This window comes from Balaenoptera borealis, assembly GCF_965194805.1.
Source record: "Balaenoptera borealis genome assembly, chromosome: 9".
Taxonomy (NCBI): domain Eukaryota; kingdom Metazoa; phylum Chordata; class Mammalia; order Artiodactyla; family Balaenopteridae; genus Balaenoptera; species Balaenoptera borealis.
The window spans coordinates 52,908,688-52,925,726 of record NC_138873.1 but is presented as its reverse complement, the minus strand read 5'-3'; the positions used below and the strand labels follow the sequence as shown (position 1 = coordinate 52,925,726).

General features: G+C 36.6%; 1 protein-coding gene across 2 annotated transcripts in view; it reads left to right on the top strand.

The window, feature by feature from the left end:
* QRSL1 (glutaminyl-tRNA amidotransferase subunit QRSL1) overlaps positions 1-17,039 on the top strand; it is a 29,277-nt gene that overhangs the window by 5,571 nt on the left and 6,667 nt on the right. The window contains exons 2-9 of one of the 2 annotated variants that reach the window (XM_082404833.1): positions 4,252-4,411; positions 4,983-5,081; positions 6,327-6,423; positions 8,535-8,711; positions 13,215-13,390; positions 13,478-13,590; positions 14,468-14,660; positions 15,201-15,318. In XM_082404833.1, coding sequence (XP_082260959.1) covers positions 4,252-4,411; positions 4,983-5,081; positions 6,327-6,423; positions 8,535-8,711; positions 13,215-13,390; positions 13,478-13,590; positions 14,468-14,660; positions 15,201-15,318 — 1,133 coding nt within the window. The remainder of the gene's footprint in view (positions 1-4,251; positions 4,412-4,982; positions 5,082-6,326; positions 6,424-8,534; positions 8,712-13,214; positions 13,391-13,477; positions 13,591-14,467; positions 14,661-15,200; positions 15,319-17,039) is intronic. The other variant, XM_082404834.1, reaches the window with a different exon arrangement.

The window sequence follows — 17,039 nt, the reverse complement described above, 5'->3', positions numbered from 1 at the left end:
GCATTGGCAGGCGGATTCTTAACCACTGCACCACCAGGGAAGTCCCTGTTCCCCGTTTTCTTGCTGACCATGTGGGTAGTAGAGTAAATGAGCTCAGGGGACAAGAGATGTGGGATAATTAGAACTGAGGTTTGGGAGATGATACAGATGTTGGTAATGATATAGTCTGGGCTAATGACCATGTGAGCTGGTAACTGGGGTGAGGTGAAGGAAGAGTTTGTGTGAAGTGAGGTCAGGAACTGAGAGGCCAGGTGTCCATGTACCTGACTTGAAGTTTGAAGTCAACAAAAAGCAACAGGAGCCATAGAAAAGAAGATTAGGGACTTCCCTGGTGGCGCAGTGGTTAAGAATCCGCCTGCTAATGCAGGGGACACAGGTTCGAGCCCTGGTCTGGGAAGATCCCACATGCCACGGAGCAGCTAAGCCCGTGTGCCACAACTACTGAGCTTGCGCTCTAGGCCCCACGAGCCACAACTACTGAGCCCACGTGCTACAACTACTGAAGCCTGAGCGCCTAGAGCCCGTGCTCCGCAACAAGAGAAGCCACCGCAACGAGAAGCCCTCACACCATAACGAAGAGTAGCCCCTGCTCGCTGCAACTAGAGGAAGCCCGCACACAGCAACTAAGACCCAACACAGCCATAAATAAATAAATAAATAAATAAATGATTAAAAAAAAAAAAAGATTATAGCAAACCAGCTGCTAAAAACTTCAGTGAATGAAAAGGAGTATCAGGGAGACTGTAGATTAACACACAGGGAGAGTAATATAATCTCCTCCAAGGCCTGTGCTTCATATGAGCTGGGGGTTTTGAGAAAAGAGGGAAGAGAAAACTTTTCTAGTTGATTTCATCTTATATTCAGATATGATACCTTTAGTTTTGCTCCAGGAGAGCTGTACTATTTATATGTCATAATCCTTAACGTCTAATCCATTCTAGCTAATTAGCATCTTTGTTTTCATTTCTCTTCTCCAATACCCTTATTGAGTTTCTCAAATCTAAATTTCCTAAAAATGGTCCTAACAAAGATTACCATTTAAAATGAGTACTCCCAAGGACTTCCCTGGTGGTCCATGGTAAAGAATCCGCCTTCCAATGCAGGGGATGCAGGTTCCATCCCTGGTCGGGGAACTAAGATCCCACATGCCACGGGGCAACTAAGCCCACGTGCCACAACTACTGAGCTCGCGTGCCCCAACGAGAGAGTCTGCCTGCCACAAACTACAGAGCCCACGTGCTCTGGACCCCGTGCATGTCACAACTAGAGAGAAGCCCACACACCACCACTAGAGAGAAACATGTGCACCACAACGAAGAGCCCGCGCTGCAACGAAAGATCCCGCACACCTCAACACAGACCCAGCGTGCTGCAACTAAGATCCAACACAGCAAAAAAAAAATAAAGAAAATAAATCAATAAAATTTTTAAAAAATAAATAAATAAAAAATAAAATGAGAACTCCCAGAACAGTATGGCGCTGCCTTAAAAAACTAAAAGTAGAGCTACCATATGATCTGCAGTCCCACTCCTGGGCATATATCTGGAGAAAACCATAATTCGAAAATATACACGCCCCCCCCAATGTTCATTGCAGCACTATTTACAATAGCCAAGACATGGAAGCAACCTAAATGTCCATCAACAGATGAAAGGATAGAGAACATGTGGTACATATATACAATGGAATATTACTCAGCCATAAAAAATGAAATAATGCCATTTGCAGCAACATGGATGGACGTAGATATTATCATACTAAGTGAAGTAAGCCAGACAGAGAAAGGCAAATATATGATATTGCTTATATGTAGAAACTAAAAAAAAAGAAAATTATACAAATGAACTTATATACAAAACAGAAATAGACCCACAGACAAAGAAAACAAATTTATGGTTACCAAAGGGGAAGGGCGTGGGGGAGATGGGTAAATTAGGAGCTTGAGATTAACATATACACACTACTATATATAAAATAGGTAACCACAAGACCTACTTTATAGCACAGGGAACTATACTTAATACTATGTCATAACCTATAAGGGAAAAGAATCTGGAAAAAATAGATATATTTGTATGTATCACTGAATCACTGTGCTGTACACCTGAAACCAACACAACATTATAAATCAACTATACTTCAATAAATAAATAAAAAGAATGCTCCCAGACAGTCTAATTTCTTGCCCTTGTAACCATAACTGCAGTTCCTTACCACTTATTCTCATATCACTTGGCAAGTCAGAAGGCAACTTGAGGATAATGGGCATTAGAGGACTTGAAGGGAGGCAAAGAAGAAGAGAAAATGGCAGGCATAATTTTCCTCATTTTTATAATTTCGCTCTGGAGTAGGCCTGTTTATATACCTCTCTGTGTCTCCAGCTTTCTGTTTTTGCTAGTTCTGACGCTTGCACTCAGCCTATTTACATAAGCCCACTCCATGTTTACAATATTACAATACATTGCTGTCTTTTCTTTTTCTCCAGTTTCTCTCTTCTAAAGAGTTTACATCTCATACAAACCATTCAACAGAAGTATCTCTTCTTGTTGCTAGGTTACCTCCTTTAAGTTGAGCCCAGCTGCCCCTCCCCATCCTGAACCCCTCCCCCAGCATCCCCATGGCAGCCCTTTCCTCCTCTTGTGCATCAGCATTAGGGGTCCTCTCAATGGCCTATTCGCACTGCTTTTCTGGCTTAAAATCCTCAGGCCTAAGAATACCACCACTTTGATGATTTATTCAACAGCCTAGAGCAGATCATTTGCAGATTTTCCCCTAAATGCAAATTCCTATTGCTTGATGTATATAGGACACGTGGAAATACAGTCAGCATACAGGACGAGCTAAGCTTCCACTGGTGCAGAGAGAAATGGTGAAGGAGCAGTTACCTGTTAACTTTTACTATTACTACCTGTTAAGTTACCCTTTACTATTTCTGTGACTTTGGACAAATCACTTAACCTCTCTTAGCTTCAGCTTCTTTATCTATAAAATGAGGTTAATAATACCTAACAAGTGGTTGGGTATTTTTTGTTTTTTTAAAATAAATTTATTTATTTATTTTTGGCTGCATTGAGTCTTCGTTGCTGCGTGCGGGCTTTCTCTAGTTGCAGCGAGCGGGGGCTACTCTTTGTTGCAGTGTGTTGGCTTCTCATTGCAGTGGCTTCTGTTGTTGCAGAGCACGGGCTCTAGGTGCACGGGCTTGACTAGTTGTGGCATACGGGCTCAGTAGTTGTGGCACACGGGCTTAGTTGCTCCATGGCATGTGGGATCTTCCCAGACCAGGGCTCGAACCTGTGTCCCCTGCATTGGCAGGCAGATTCCTAACCACTGCACCACCAGGGAAGCCCTAAGTGGTTGTTTTAAGGGCTAAATAAAGTAATAATGAATCTAAAGCAACAACAGTGCCTGGCTCTTGGTAAATACTCAGCAAGTGTTACTTTTCCCCATCCCCCTTGTCTGAGCTACCATCTTACCCAACTCTTCAGATGGTCTCTAAAGACTTGGTATCATCTTTGCCTTCTTGTTATTCATTCCTTTTATTCAATTAGTAAGTATTTATTATTACTTCCTACAGGAAGTATTACGAGTCAGCGCTTCACCTTAGGCTTTACTTACTGTCAATATACAGGTTCTGGTCACTTGAAGTGCAGTTTATTTTAACGCGTTCTTTACTAGCCTTCCTAATGCATCAAAGACAGGGTTTTAGAAAAGCTTGTTTTTGATTGGCTTTTGAACCCATATTTTACAAGCATTTCTCTCAATTTGTAGTGGCTCTTGCTTGAATTCTCCAATAGATAAAAAGGTCTGTTTAATAAAGATCACTTATTTGGGGCCATAAAGTCCTGTAATGCCTTGTCTAGTTCATTCTGGTTTTTGCATTGTGGATGGCCTGTGTTGCAGCTAAGCTTTTCTCTGTACACAATCTACCCTAACCCATGATTCACCCACACTGGGCCTCTACTTCTAGACAGGACGGCTTACCTAAACCAGTGATCTTGTTTGTTCAAGCCTGATGTAGAGTTCCTCAGCTAGGGCTATGACTGTGGTGTCCTCCAACCGATCTTTCAGCTGACCGATGTGTTACCCTTATTCACCATCCTAAGTAAGTGTAGACTTGATAGGTTCTCTTGGTTTTGAATCCAAGCCTCACTTCAAATTTATATACTTAACCACTCTACCTGCCCGCCTCAGTGTAACATCTGAAACTTCTGCAGACTTGGCAAAGGGTTTTTGAATTGTGTATACTCTAGGTTTCTGCGGCACTGAAACAAGGCCAAGTTTCTCCAACTGAGCTCTGTCAAAGATGTCTCTCCCTTATCAAGAAGACCAAGTTTCTAAATGCTTACATTACTGTATCAGAAGAGGTGGCCTTAAAGCAAGCTGAAGAATCAGAGAAAAGATATAAGAAAGGTAAATTACTTTGAATTATACTTAATTGTGACATCCCGAGAGAAAAAGTTTAATTGGTTATAGCAGTCTCCATTTGGCAAGTGGAGTTTTAAACATACAAAATTCCCTTATTTAAAGAACTGGGGAATTCCCTGGTGGTCCAGTGGTTAGGACTCTGAGCTTCCACTGCTGGGGGCCCAGGTTCAGTCCCTGGTCGGGGAGCTAAGATCCCACAAGCCAGCCGGCATGGCCAAAAAATTTTAAAATATAAATAAATAAATAAATAAATATATACATACGTACATACATAAATTATTTTTTAAAAAAAGAACTGGCCATGAGGTATAATAAAAATGAGGCTAACAGGTATAATGTCCAACTGTAATAATTTCTAACACAAATTTGATTTCTGAAGACGTATCTTTAGCAAAAACTAGTAGTTAATAACTAGTATTAATGTCTGTATTTTGAACTAGATATTGGGTTGGCCAAAAAGTTCATTTGGCTTTTCCCGTAAGATGCTATGAAAAAACCCAAACAAACTTTTTGGCCAACCCAATATTTCTTCTATCCTTTTGGCTTTTTAATGCAGGTCTCTCACTCGGGGACTTAGATGGAATTCCTGTTGCGGTGAAAGACAACTTTAGCACGGCCGGCATTGAGACAACATGTGCATCAAACATGCTGAAAGGTAGTTTAACTGACCGGAGCATTGTTTTATAAAAATAGGTATTTTTCAGTTTAAATTAAAGATAAGATACTAAAGCAACAAGATATTCTCAGACTGATTATATCTGCAAAGGAAATAACTTAGGGTAGAATATTACCTTTTTACTATTTGCTCTTTCAGAATGCAAAATTATTCTTCAGGGGTAGGCCTGCTTAATGGATGAATCCTACTTGGGAAGACTTGATAACTGATCACGAACATGCTAAGTGACCTCTAACACCCACTCGTTGGTAACATAGAAATAAGTATAAAGTGGCTGTCATTCCCCCTCTTTTGCAGATGGTATGAGGATTTATTAGCATCTACTGTCTGGTTATTTTTATCTCCTGACTCCTCCATCTATCACTATACTTAGTAGAGTGAAGCTTAGTTTTATCTTTTAAAGTTTAGTAGGTCAAAAAGGAATCATATTTATCAAGATATTTGGATCCAAGGAGGAAAAAGAAATGGAAAAAGCTTATTTAGGGTACTACGCACTAAAACTAACATTCTATGAGGTGTATGCCCCAAGTTCCTGTGATAGGTAGACTTGTTAATTGTCTGGGAATATACACTAGAGAGAGGAAATTTTAATTGACAACGAAGATCTATTCCTGCTGGAAATAGATAAAAATTACCATGGTATTGCACATCTGAGAAGAGAAAGTCAAGTACAATGAGCAAAATAATGATTTGTGATTAGTTTCAAATGAATTGGGTACATCTCATTCAATACTTTGTAGTACTGACTGTTAAAGTCAATAGTTTTAGGATGTAAAGACAGAATATATAGACTTTCTTTGGAAAACATGTAGCAATTAGCAGTAGAAAAAAACTTTCAGAAGAAAGTACAACCTACTACTTAAATTAGGAATAATTAACATGTCAATACGAATTGCTTAATTGCAGTTTAAAATTTTGTTTCTCGTATATGATTTACATGTTCACTGTTTTCTTTCCTATGATAAAAATTACCGAATTTTTAAGAGGACAGGGGCAAGGTAGGGGAGGGGATTAACTACTATGTATAAAATAAATAAGGTACAAGAATATATTATACAGCACAGGGAATTTTATAATAAAATTCCAATATTTTATAATAACTTTAAATGGAATACAATCTATAAAAATTTTGAATTACTATGTTGTACACCTGAAATATAACATTGTAAATCAATTATACCTCAATTTTTTTAAAAAAGAAGAAAATAACTGAATTTTTTTCAGGTTATGTACCACCTTATAATGCTACAGTAGTTCAGAAGTTGTTGGATCAGGGAGCTCTACTAATGGGAAAAACAAACTTAGATGAGTTTGCTATGGGGTAAGTAAAATTGAAATTTTCTCTTCTTGTATTTCTTTCATCTGTGTCTTTAATTTCATTAAGTGTAGGTACCTAAAAGTAGTGAGGTGATTTCTTGAGGACTCTAATGCCAGTTTCTCAGACCCTCCATGAGATTATGTTCTGCTAATAGGTCATATCTCATTTTAGTTTTAATTTGCATTTCCCTGATGACTAACGATGTTAAACACCATGTGTTTATTTTGCTACCCATATATCTTCAGTGAAGTATCTATTCAAATCTTTTGCCCTTTTTTAAAAGTTGGGTTGTCTTCTTACTGAGTTATAATAGTTTTTTCCATATATTCTGGATTCAGGTCCATTATCAGATAGGTGATTTGAAAATATGTTCTCTGAGTCTCTGGCTTGTCTTTGCATTCTGTGAACACGCCTTTCAAAGAGTGAAAGTTTCTAATTTTGATGAAGTCCAGTTCATCATTTTCTTTAATGACTCATGTTTTTGTCTTTTCAAAGAAATCGTTACCTTTCCCAAGGTCATAAAGGTTTTTTTCCTGTTTTCTCCTAGAGGTTTTATAGTTTCAGTTCTTAAATTTAAACTTGTGATCCAGTTGAGTTAATTTTTTTGTACATGATATGAAGAAAGCCAGAGTTCATTTTTTTTTTTTTTACATATTCTGTCCTGTAGATCTGGGACTATTTGTATAAGAATTCAAATTAAATTACTTTGATTCCTTTGTCAAAAATCAGTTGAACAGGGGCTTCCCTGGTGGCGCAGTGGTTAAGAATCCGCCTGCCAATGCAGCGGTCCTGGGTTTGAGCCCTGGTCCGGGAAGATCCCACATGCCCCGGAGCAACTAAGCCTGTGCGCCACAACTACTGAGCCTGCGCGCTAGAGTGTGCAAGCCACAACTACTAAGCCCGCGAGCCACAGCTACTGAAGCCTGCGTGCCTAGAGCCTGTGCTCCCCAACAAGAGAAGCCGCCGGAATGAGAAGCCCGCTCACAGCAACGAAAAGTAGCCCGCACTCGCCGCAACTAGAGAAAGCCCGCGCTCAACAACAAAGACCCAACGTAGCCAAAAATAAATTAATTAATTAAAAAAGAAAAATCAGTTGAACACATGTATAGGTTCATTTCTGGATTCTGTTGTTGATCTGTATATCCAGTATCACGCTATCTTGATTACTGTAGCTTTATAGTAAGCCTTGAAATTAGGTAATAAGAGTTCTTCAACTTTGTTGTTCCTCTTCAGAATTATTTTACGTATGCTAGATCCTTTGCGTTTCCATATAAGGTTTAGAATTGGCTTACTAATTTCTACAGAGAAGCTTGATAGGATTTTGATTGTGGTGGTACTGAATTTATAGATCAAGTTGTAGAAAATTGACATCTTAATATGTGCCTTCTGACCTATGAATTCTGTATATCTTTCCATTTATTTAGAGTTTAATTTTTCTCAGCAATATTTTTATGATTTTCTGTATATAAATCTTGCACATTTGATCTTATCTCCAAGTATTTCATGTTTTTTTAATGTTATAGAAAATGGTGTTTTCTTTTCAATTTCTAATTGTTTAACATTGTTCGTATATAGAAATGTAATTGACTTTTTAATTTTTATTTTTAAAAAATTTTTTCTGCTTCCCCATGCGGCATGTGGGATCCTAGTTCCCCGACCAGGGGTGGAACACTTGCCCCTTGCAGTGGAAGTGCGGAGTCCTAACCACTGGACCACTGGGGAATTTGCCTCTTAAAACTTCTGATTAACAGAGGAATTCCTTCAAAAGACTACTTGTTAACTGTTTGGTTGTTTTGTGACACTCTTCAACTGGAAGACCTTAATTTACGAAGGAAATCATCCTAAGCTGAATTAGATGATCAATTGGGATAAAAATTTTCTTTTCTTAGCAGACTAGTTTTTTCCTTCTTTCTACCACAAATGCCGTTACTTCCCATCCTTCACCTCCTCAACTGTCTAATTAAAGAAAGGTACATCTAAGCAGGCTTCCTACCTTTTCTAATTCAAGTTATAGTAGATTATACAGTGTCAGAAGCAAATAATACAATCAGGAGATGAAAATTTTACATAAAATGAATTGTATTAAGATATCTTGCTTCACTTCTTCATCTCAGATCTGGAAGCACAGATGGCATATTTGGACCAGTTAAAAACCCCTGGAGTTATTCAAAACAATATAGAGAAAAGAGGAAGCAGAAGTCTCATGGTGAGAATGAGGATTCAGATTGGCTGATAACTGGAGGAAGCTCAGGAGGGAGCGCAGCGGCTGTGTCAGCGTTCACGTGCTTTGCGTAAGATGTTTTTTTCTATCTGTACTTTAAAAACCCAACCTAATACAAACAGTCATAAACCATACACAGAATTCAACAATAGAGTCGTTCATACCTTGGTATTTTTATTTCCCTTTACTGAGCTATTTGTGCTTAATGGTGTATCAAAATTATATCTTAAATACACTCAACTTTATGGTACACTTATGTGTATTCTATACATTTAACTTCAATTTAAGACAGCATTTAAACTCTTCCTCTACAGTATATGGCCCTCTTAAAAACATGATTTTACAGAATAAAGCAGTTAGCTTAAATAGACTTCACTGAATTTCATTTTTAAATAATTTATTTGGGTATCTGCTCACTGATTGTACAGATATTTAGAGACTAACATACCTTGGCTTTAGTCGAGTGCTGCTGAACTAAATTGTTAGCTATGGTTTATCCTTCAGCTAAATCTGACTTAAAAAAAAAGGAAGGAAAGAAAGAAGGGAGGGAGGGAGGGAGGAAGAAAATGCTCCTAATATGTATCAATAGAATATATTAAATCGTGTTTTTCTAAACCTACAACTAAAAATGTATATCAGTACATAAAGTTTTTTCAAATTTGTAGGGAGGTGGTTTGTTCAACTGTCATACTTTGTATTTGGAAAGAATCCATCAATCATGCTTTGTCTTAAGTCCCATTTGTAAAGCATTTCTTAACCATCTAAAGAAGAGTAAATAAATATTGCTATTATATTTATTTTATTGGTCTCAATTTAACCAAATAGAATGTTTTCTTTAGCAGTACTATATGTATTTTTTCTCTCCTTAATTATCCACTGAAAAACTAAGCTCTTTCTGAGGCATTGCAATCAATAAATTATTTATATTTTTTAGAGCTATGGAGATTTAGATTCTACAGGTTTTTAAGTTTCCCTGAAATCTTGTTAACAAGTAAAACCATTTCATTTTATCTCTGTGGAATTTTATAGCACCACATTAATATTAATGAGAGTTCTGACAAGCAAGGATTGCAAGATTAGGGGCTTTTTTCTATCCTCCTCACCCCACTTAGTGTTCATCTTTCTGAATGTGCTTTGAGAAGATGGCATTTTGACACATAATTCCTATGGAAATGTAGGTTTTACTTTTACCCAGCCATCAGGGAATCCTAATAAGAAAATGTGTCCTTTTAGAAATTGTGAAAGCAGCAGTCTGATTTTGTGGCTCAAGTGGACTTGGTAAGAAAGACAATCTAATTTGCATTTTCTGTAGAGCACAAGGGCCATGTGACACATAGAAGCCTTGTTCAGTCCAAAGCTTCACTCTGGGTGTACTCAAGAGAGGCACAGACCCAAAGTAACTCCAGGTTGAATGGGTCCCAAACCGTCAGGTGTTCTGATTTGTTTTCCCCCCTATTGATTTTTTTCTTTTATAATAGTTTTTAAAACAGGAAGATTCTAGGAGTATTGATACTATGCACCACTAAAAAGAATGCTTTAGAGCGCTATGTGGTGACATGGGAAGAAATACAAAATACACTGTTAAGTGGAAAACAAGTTGCAGAACACTATGTATAGTATGACCTTATTTCTGTTGAAAGTAATAATTACACATAACAAGTTGCAGAACAGTATGTATAGTATGCCTTATTTCTGTTAAAAATAATAATTACATATGTATATATGTTAGTTGCATGGAAGTGTCTGGATAAATATATATAAAAAGTGATAACAGGATTATTATGGGGGCAGTGATTATAAGAGAAATTTCACTTTATAGATCATATAGTTATAAAATATTTTAATTTTTACAGTAGACATTACACTTTTCTAATCAGAAAAACCTTTTTTCCTGAAATAGTTAAAATTTTTAAATTTTTAATTGTGGTAAAATATACATAACAAAATTTCTCATCTTAACTATTTTTAAGTGTACAATTCTGTAGTGTTAAGTACATCCACATTATCACACAGCCAGTCTCCAGAACTGGTTTCATTTGCAAAACTTACAACTCTGTACCACTTAAACAATAGCCTTCCATTTGCCCTCCCCCCACCTCTCCAGCCCCTGGCCACCACTCTTTTACTTTCTGTCTCTGTGAATTTGACCACTCTAGGTACCTCATATAAGTGAAATTGTGCAGTGTTTGTGCTTTTGTGACTCACTATTTCACTTAGCATAATGTCCTCAAGGTTTCTTTTTTAATAAGAAAAACATGGACTATATAGCTAACTAAGCAAAGAAATGAACAGACACTTCATAGTTGGGTAATGCAAATACAAATAGATGTGAAGAATTATTCAAAAATGCACATTAGCAAAGCTTTTGGTTGTCAAATTAACCAAATTTTAAGAGCTGCTAGTATTCAGTGATGATGATGAAACATAAAAAAATCCGATTCACTACAATTGGGAATATAAATTGGTATAACCTTTCTGACAAGTAATTTGACAAAATATATTAAGAACTTATAATGACAGGTAGACCTTTTGTCCCATTAACTCTACTTCTTGGAAGCTAGCCTAAAATTTAATCAGATATATGGGCAAAGATTTATGTTTAAAGGTGTTTATTACAAAGTACTTGATTGATTGACTGATTGCTGCACTGCATGGCTTGTGGGATCCCCAACCAGGGATCAAACCCAGGCCCTCGGCAGTGAAAGCACAAAGTCCTAACTACTGGACCACCAGGGAATTCCCTACAAGTACTTTATTATGCAGTTATTCTAGTTGGCAACAACATAAATGTTTAAATAACTTAAAATACATTTCTAGCCATGATCCTAAATAGGGTAGTAGAATGGCTGTATCTGAATTTCTGGGAGGGGTGTGTTTAGTTTGTAAAAGTGTATTATAAAATTGCCATTAAAAGAAGGTATAAGATTTGTATGTGTATAAATTGTACCAATGTTTTCTTAGGTCAGTCTCCCAAGGCAATAGAAATAAAAACAAAAATAAACAAATGGGACCTAATCAAACTTACAAGCTTTTGCACAGCAAAGGAAACCATAAAACAAAAAGGCAACCTATGGAATAGGAGAAAGTATTTGCAAACAGTGCAACCAACAGGGGCTTCATATCCAAAATATACAAATAGCTCATACAGCTCTATATCAAAAAAACAAACAACCCAATCAAAAAGTGGGCAGGAGACCTAAACAGACATTTCTCTAAAGAAGACATACAGATGGCCAATAAGCACATGAAAAGATACTCCACATCACAAATTATTAGAGAAACGTAAATCAAAACTACAATGAGGTACCACACCACCTCACACTGGTCAGAATGGCCATCATTAAAAAGTCTACAAATAACAAATGCTGGAGAGGGTGTGGAGAAAAGGGAACCCTCCTACACTGTTGGTAGGAATGTAAGTTGGTGCAGCCACAGTGGAAAACAGTATGGAAGTTTCTCAGAAAACTAAAAATAGAATTACCATATGATCCAGCAATCCCACTCCTGGGCATATATCCAGACAAAACTATAATTCAAAAAGTTACATGCACCCCTGTGTTCATTGCAACACTATTCACAATAGCCAAGACATGGAAACAACCTAAATGTCCATCAACAGATGAATGGATAAAGAAAATGTGGTACGTGTATATAATGGAATACTACTCAGCCATAAAAAAGAATGAAGTAATGCCATTTGCAGCAACATGGATACAACTAGAGATTATCATATTAAGTGAAGTAAGTCAGAAAGAGAAAGAGAAAGACAAATACCATATGATATCACTTATATGTGGAATCTAAAATATGGCACAAATGAACCTAACTACGAAACAAAGACTCACAGACATAGAGAGCAGACTTGTGGTTGCCAAGGGGAAGGTGGGGAGGGGAAGGGATCGACTGGGAGTTTGGGGTTAGTAGATGCAAACTATTACATATAGAATGGATAAACAACAAGGTCCTACTGTATAGCACAGGGAACTATATCCAATATCCTAGAATAAACCATAATGGAAAAGAATATAAAAAAGAATGTATATATGTGTATAATTGAGTCATTTTGCTGTACAGCAGAAATTAACACAACATTGTAAATCAACTATACTTCAATTAAAAAAATAAAGAACTTAAAAGAAAGATTTGTATGTATATTGATAGGAGAATGGACTTTAAAATTGGGAATCAGTTGGGAATTGCCAATTGATATGATAGAGTATTATACATATTTAAAATTTTCAGTAATTTTAATGACATAGTAAAAGGCTCATGATAAGCAAAAAAGAGATGGAAACTTATGATTACAGAATGACCTGAACGAAAGAAAAATTCATTTAAAAAAAGACTTGAAGTTACTATGCTAAAATGTTAACAGTGTTTGCCTCAGGGTGGTGGAATATTTTGTTACATCTTTACACTTTTCTGTATTTTAAGAATTCTCTGAGATGAGCACGTTTTATTTTTTGTAAAATCAGGAGGAAATACATTTTTAAAATATACATTTAAAAAGATAGATTTCAAATATAATTAGAGATATATTATCCTGCTAAAGAGAATTTCATTTAAATTTCAGGGCTTTAGGATCAGATACAGGAGGATCAACCAGAAATCCAGCTGCCCACTGTGGGGTTGTTGGTTTGAAACCTAGCTATGGCTTAGTTTCTCGTCATGGCCTCATTCCCCTGGTGAATTCAATGGATGTGCCAGGAATCCTAACCAGATGTGTGGATGATGCAGCCATTGTGTTGGGTATTTATGCAATTCCATGTAGTTTCAAAACATTATTATTTCACTTCAGTACTGTGTCTGTCACTCATAAATATTTCTACTTAACAGGTATACTAGCTGGGCATGATCCCAAAGATTCTACCACAATTCAAGATCCTGTTAAACCATTTACTCTTCCCAGTTTGACAGATGTGAGCAAACTGTGTATAGGAATTCCGAAGGTAACTCTGTCTTTACAAAAGTACTGTCAAGTCAAATACAGAGCACAGACTTGGGAAACAGACTGGTTGGGTTTGAATCCCTGCTCTGCCACTTTTATTAGCTATGTGACCTGAGCACATGAAAATAGATATATTAAATTACTAACCTTTTAAAATTTTAACTTTGAGCTTAGCAATAATTTTTTGTTCTGGGAGACTGTGCTGTGCATTGTGAGATGTTCAGCAGCATCGCTGGCCTCTAACCCTAGAGGTAGCGTCCCCACCACCACCACTGCCCCACCAGCAAGACTGTCTGCAGATGTTATCGGATATCCCCTGGTTGAGAGGAAGAGGAGAGGAAACTGCCCCCATTTGAGACCACCGCTGTAGAGAAATACTGTAAAATCTTTAAAATCTTCAGTTAAGGTAACAGGTGTGCCTACTTTTAAGGATTTAGAGAGAAACAGACCTAGTTGAGAATCCTGGATCCTCTACTTACCTGCTATGTAACATTAGGACAGTTAGTTAACTTCTCTAGTCTCAATATTTTTCATTAATAAAAAGAAGGATGATAATACCTACATCGTAAGACTGTTAAAAGCATTAAATGAGAGAACCTTTGGAAAGTATCTGGCAGAGTGCCTGATATATAAAGAACATTTAACAAATATAAGTTCTCCAACCAGATCGCCAATCTTTAATATTATATCGAGCTCACAGTATCTAGTACTGTGCTTGTCATGCCATAAACAGTCTTAAATTAGTTCAATCTTTCTAGTTACCTGCTAGCAATTTAATCAGATGTTCTAACGTATTGCCAAAGTTTCTGGAGTACAAATTTTTATAACACCATCTACACAGATATTCTAATTTCTGTATTTTGACGTTTTCCATTAAGGAATATCTTACACCAGAATTGTCGAGTGAAGTACAATCTCTTTGGTCCAAAGCTGCTAATCTCTTTGAGTCTGAGGGGGCTAAAGTAATTGAAGTGTCCCTGCCCCACACCAGTTACTCAATTGTCTGCTACCACGTATTGTGTACATCAGAAGTGGCGTCGAATATGGCAAGATTTGATGGGCTAGAGTATGGTAAGTTGCCTGTATTTTGGATTTTTAAGGAAGTTGTCTCAAACATTTGAAAGGTTCGTTTATTAGTAGCAAAAAATATTATTGCCAGGGATAATGTTAAGATTTATAGAAGTAAATCAGTGAATCCCTTTACCTTTGTCATTTTAGCATTCACACTATTCATCATAATATCTCTGTATCTTCAGCTCACCCTCTGGACTGTATCTTGAAGGTAGAGTATTTTAGCTCTGTATTCTTAGTCCATACAGTGTGGTACCTGGCACAGGGTAGGAGCTCAGTAAACATCTGAATAAAATGAATGAATGAATGAGGGAGTAAACAACTGAAGTTTCCCTCTTCATTATCGTCTTTTCTCTCCTTGATTCCTGACAAGTCAGTCAGTCCAAAGGCAGATAAAAAAGAGAAACCATTAAGGTCAATCTCATGAAATTTTAGTATTGGTCACAAATGTGAATCTAGACCTGCTTTTCAGCCAAAACTTTACTTCCTTTTCAATTAATGTTTTGTGGGTTTTTGTTTGTTTTTGTTTTTTGTTGTCAGGTCACAGATGTGACACTGATGTGTCTACTGAAGCCATGTATGCTGCAACCAGACGAGAAGGGTTCAATGATGTGGTGAGAGAAAGAATCCTCTCAGGAAACTTTTTCTTATTAAAAGAGTAAGATAATCAGCTTAGGAATTTTCCCCATTCTTGAAAACTCCATAGTAAAGTAGTAGCATGTCTATCAAGTCTTATAAGTTGAGATATTTGCTAAGGAAGCAAAATCCTTATGATTTAAATTAGAAATCATAATTAAAGGCCCATTTATGGTACTTTTGGCTCCTGGTTATTCAAAAACAAACAAAATCATTGATGCTCTAGCTAAATGATTAGTACAAGCTAAGTAGGAAGCCCTGAAGGATTTTAGCCTCATTAAATGTCCCCTATTATTGCCACATTGACTGCCCTGAGAGCCTTAAGCAGGAAGTTACATTGGTGTCTCTTAAGAAACTTAGTGAATCAACTTAGTTTTCCCTTGCATCGTGTATCTGTTCGCTCCAAAAAAGAATTTTAAATTACTATGACTTTGGTATATGTTTGTTCACCATCTTGTGAATAGGATTCATCTTACATACTACCAGGTCTGTCTAAGAGGATGTGAGAAGTGTGAAAAAGCAAGAGTGGTTGTACTGAATAGCTTCCTGGGGTTTTGCTCTATGTCCCACAGATAGATAGATACATAGATACATAGATAGATAGATACATACATACATACATACATACATACATAGCAAGCATTTTATTCATCTGTGCATCTCCTCAGGTCCAATAGTTAGGATTACTTTTTCCAAAGATACTATTTGAACAGCTACTATGAAAAACAGTATGGAGATTCCCCCCAAAATTAAAGATAGAATTACCATATGATCCAGAAATCCCACTTCTGGGTATATATCTGAAGGAAAGAAATCACTGCCTCAAAGTATTATTCACAGTAGCCAAGACGTGGAAACAACCTACGTGTCCATCAACAGATGAATGGACAAAGAAAATATAGTGTGTGTGTGTATATATATATATATAATAATGAATAATATTCCATTGTATGTATGTATGTGTGTGTGCATGTGTGTGTGTATATATATATATATATATATACACACACACACACAGCAATTTTATAGTCAATTATATCAATAAAGCTGGAAAACAAAAACTAAAATTATTATTTGATTAATGGGGAAATCAAAGGGCTTTGTTTATTCGCTTTCCTTCTAATGTTGTCTAATGTCTGAAAATGGTTGTTTCATTTTGTCTAGTTTTCGGTTGTTTAAAATGGCAGAGTAAATCCATCCCTAATATTCCCATCATTGATGGAAGCAGAAGTTGGGCTTTTGAACCATATTTAAAGTAGGAAGACGTTTAATAGAAGTATTTGTTCTTTTATAAAAAGATATTGTTAGTACATGATTTAAGCCATCAACTGTTGGGTAAATTATACGTGATGCCTGCATTCATCTCCCTATAGATCCTGTGGTCAAATGATAATAAGGACATCTGATATGTCTATAGCATTCTTTCAGGATTAAAAAAGATTTCACATTTTTATCTCATTGTATTTGGTCCTCAGAAAGATTGGAGTTGTTATATCCATTTTTCAGGTGAGGAAACTGAAGTTAGAATGGTTAATACTTTTGCCAGCCTTCATTAACAGCTTCAGGAGGATCTAAGGATAGTCACGCCTATGTCTGGCTAATTCCTTAATCTTTTCAGTAAAGTAAGCGTTTTTTCTTTTGGGGGGCGGGTGGGGAGTAACCATATCCTTTATTATTTTTTTTTATTACCACAATTAGTTTAGTGAACATCTGTCATCTCATATAGACACACCATTAAAGAAA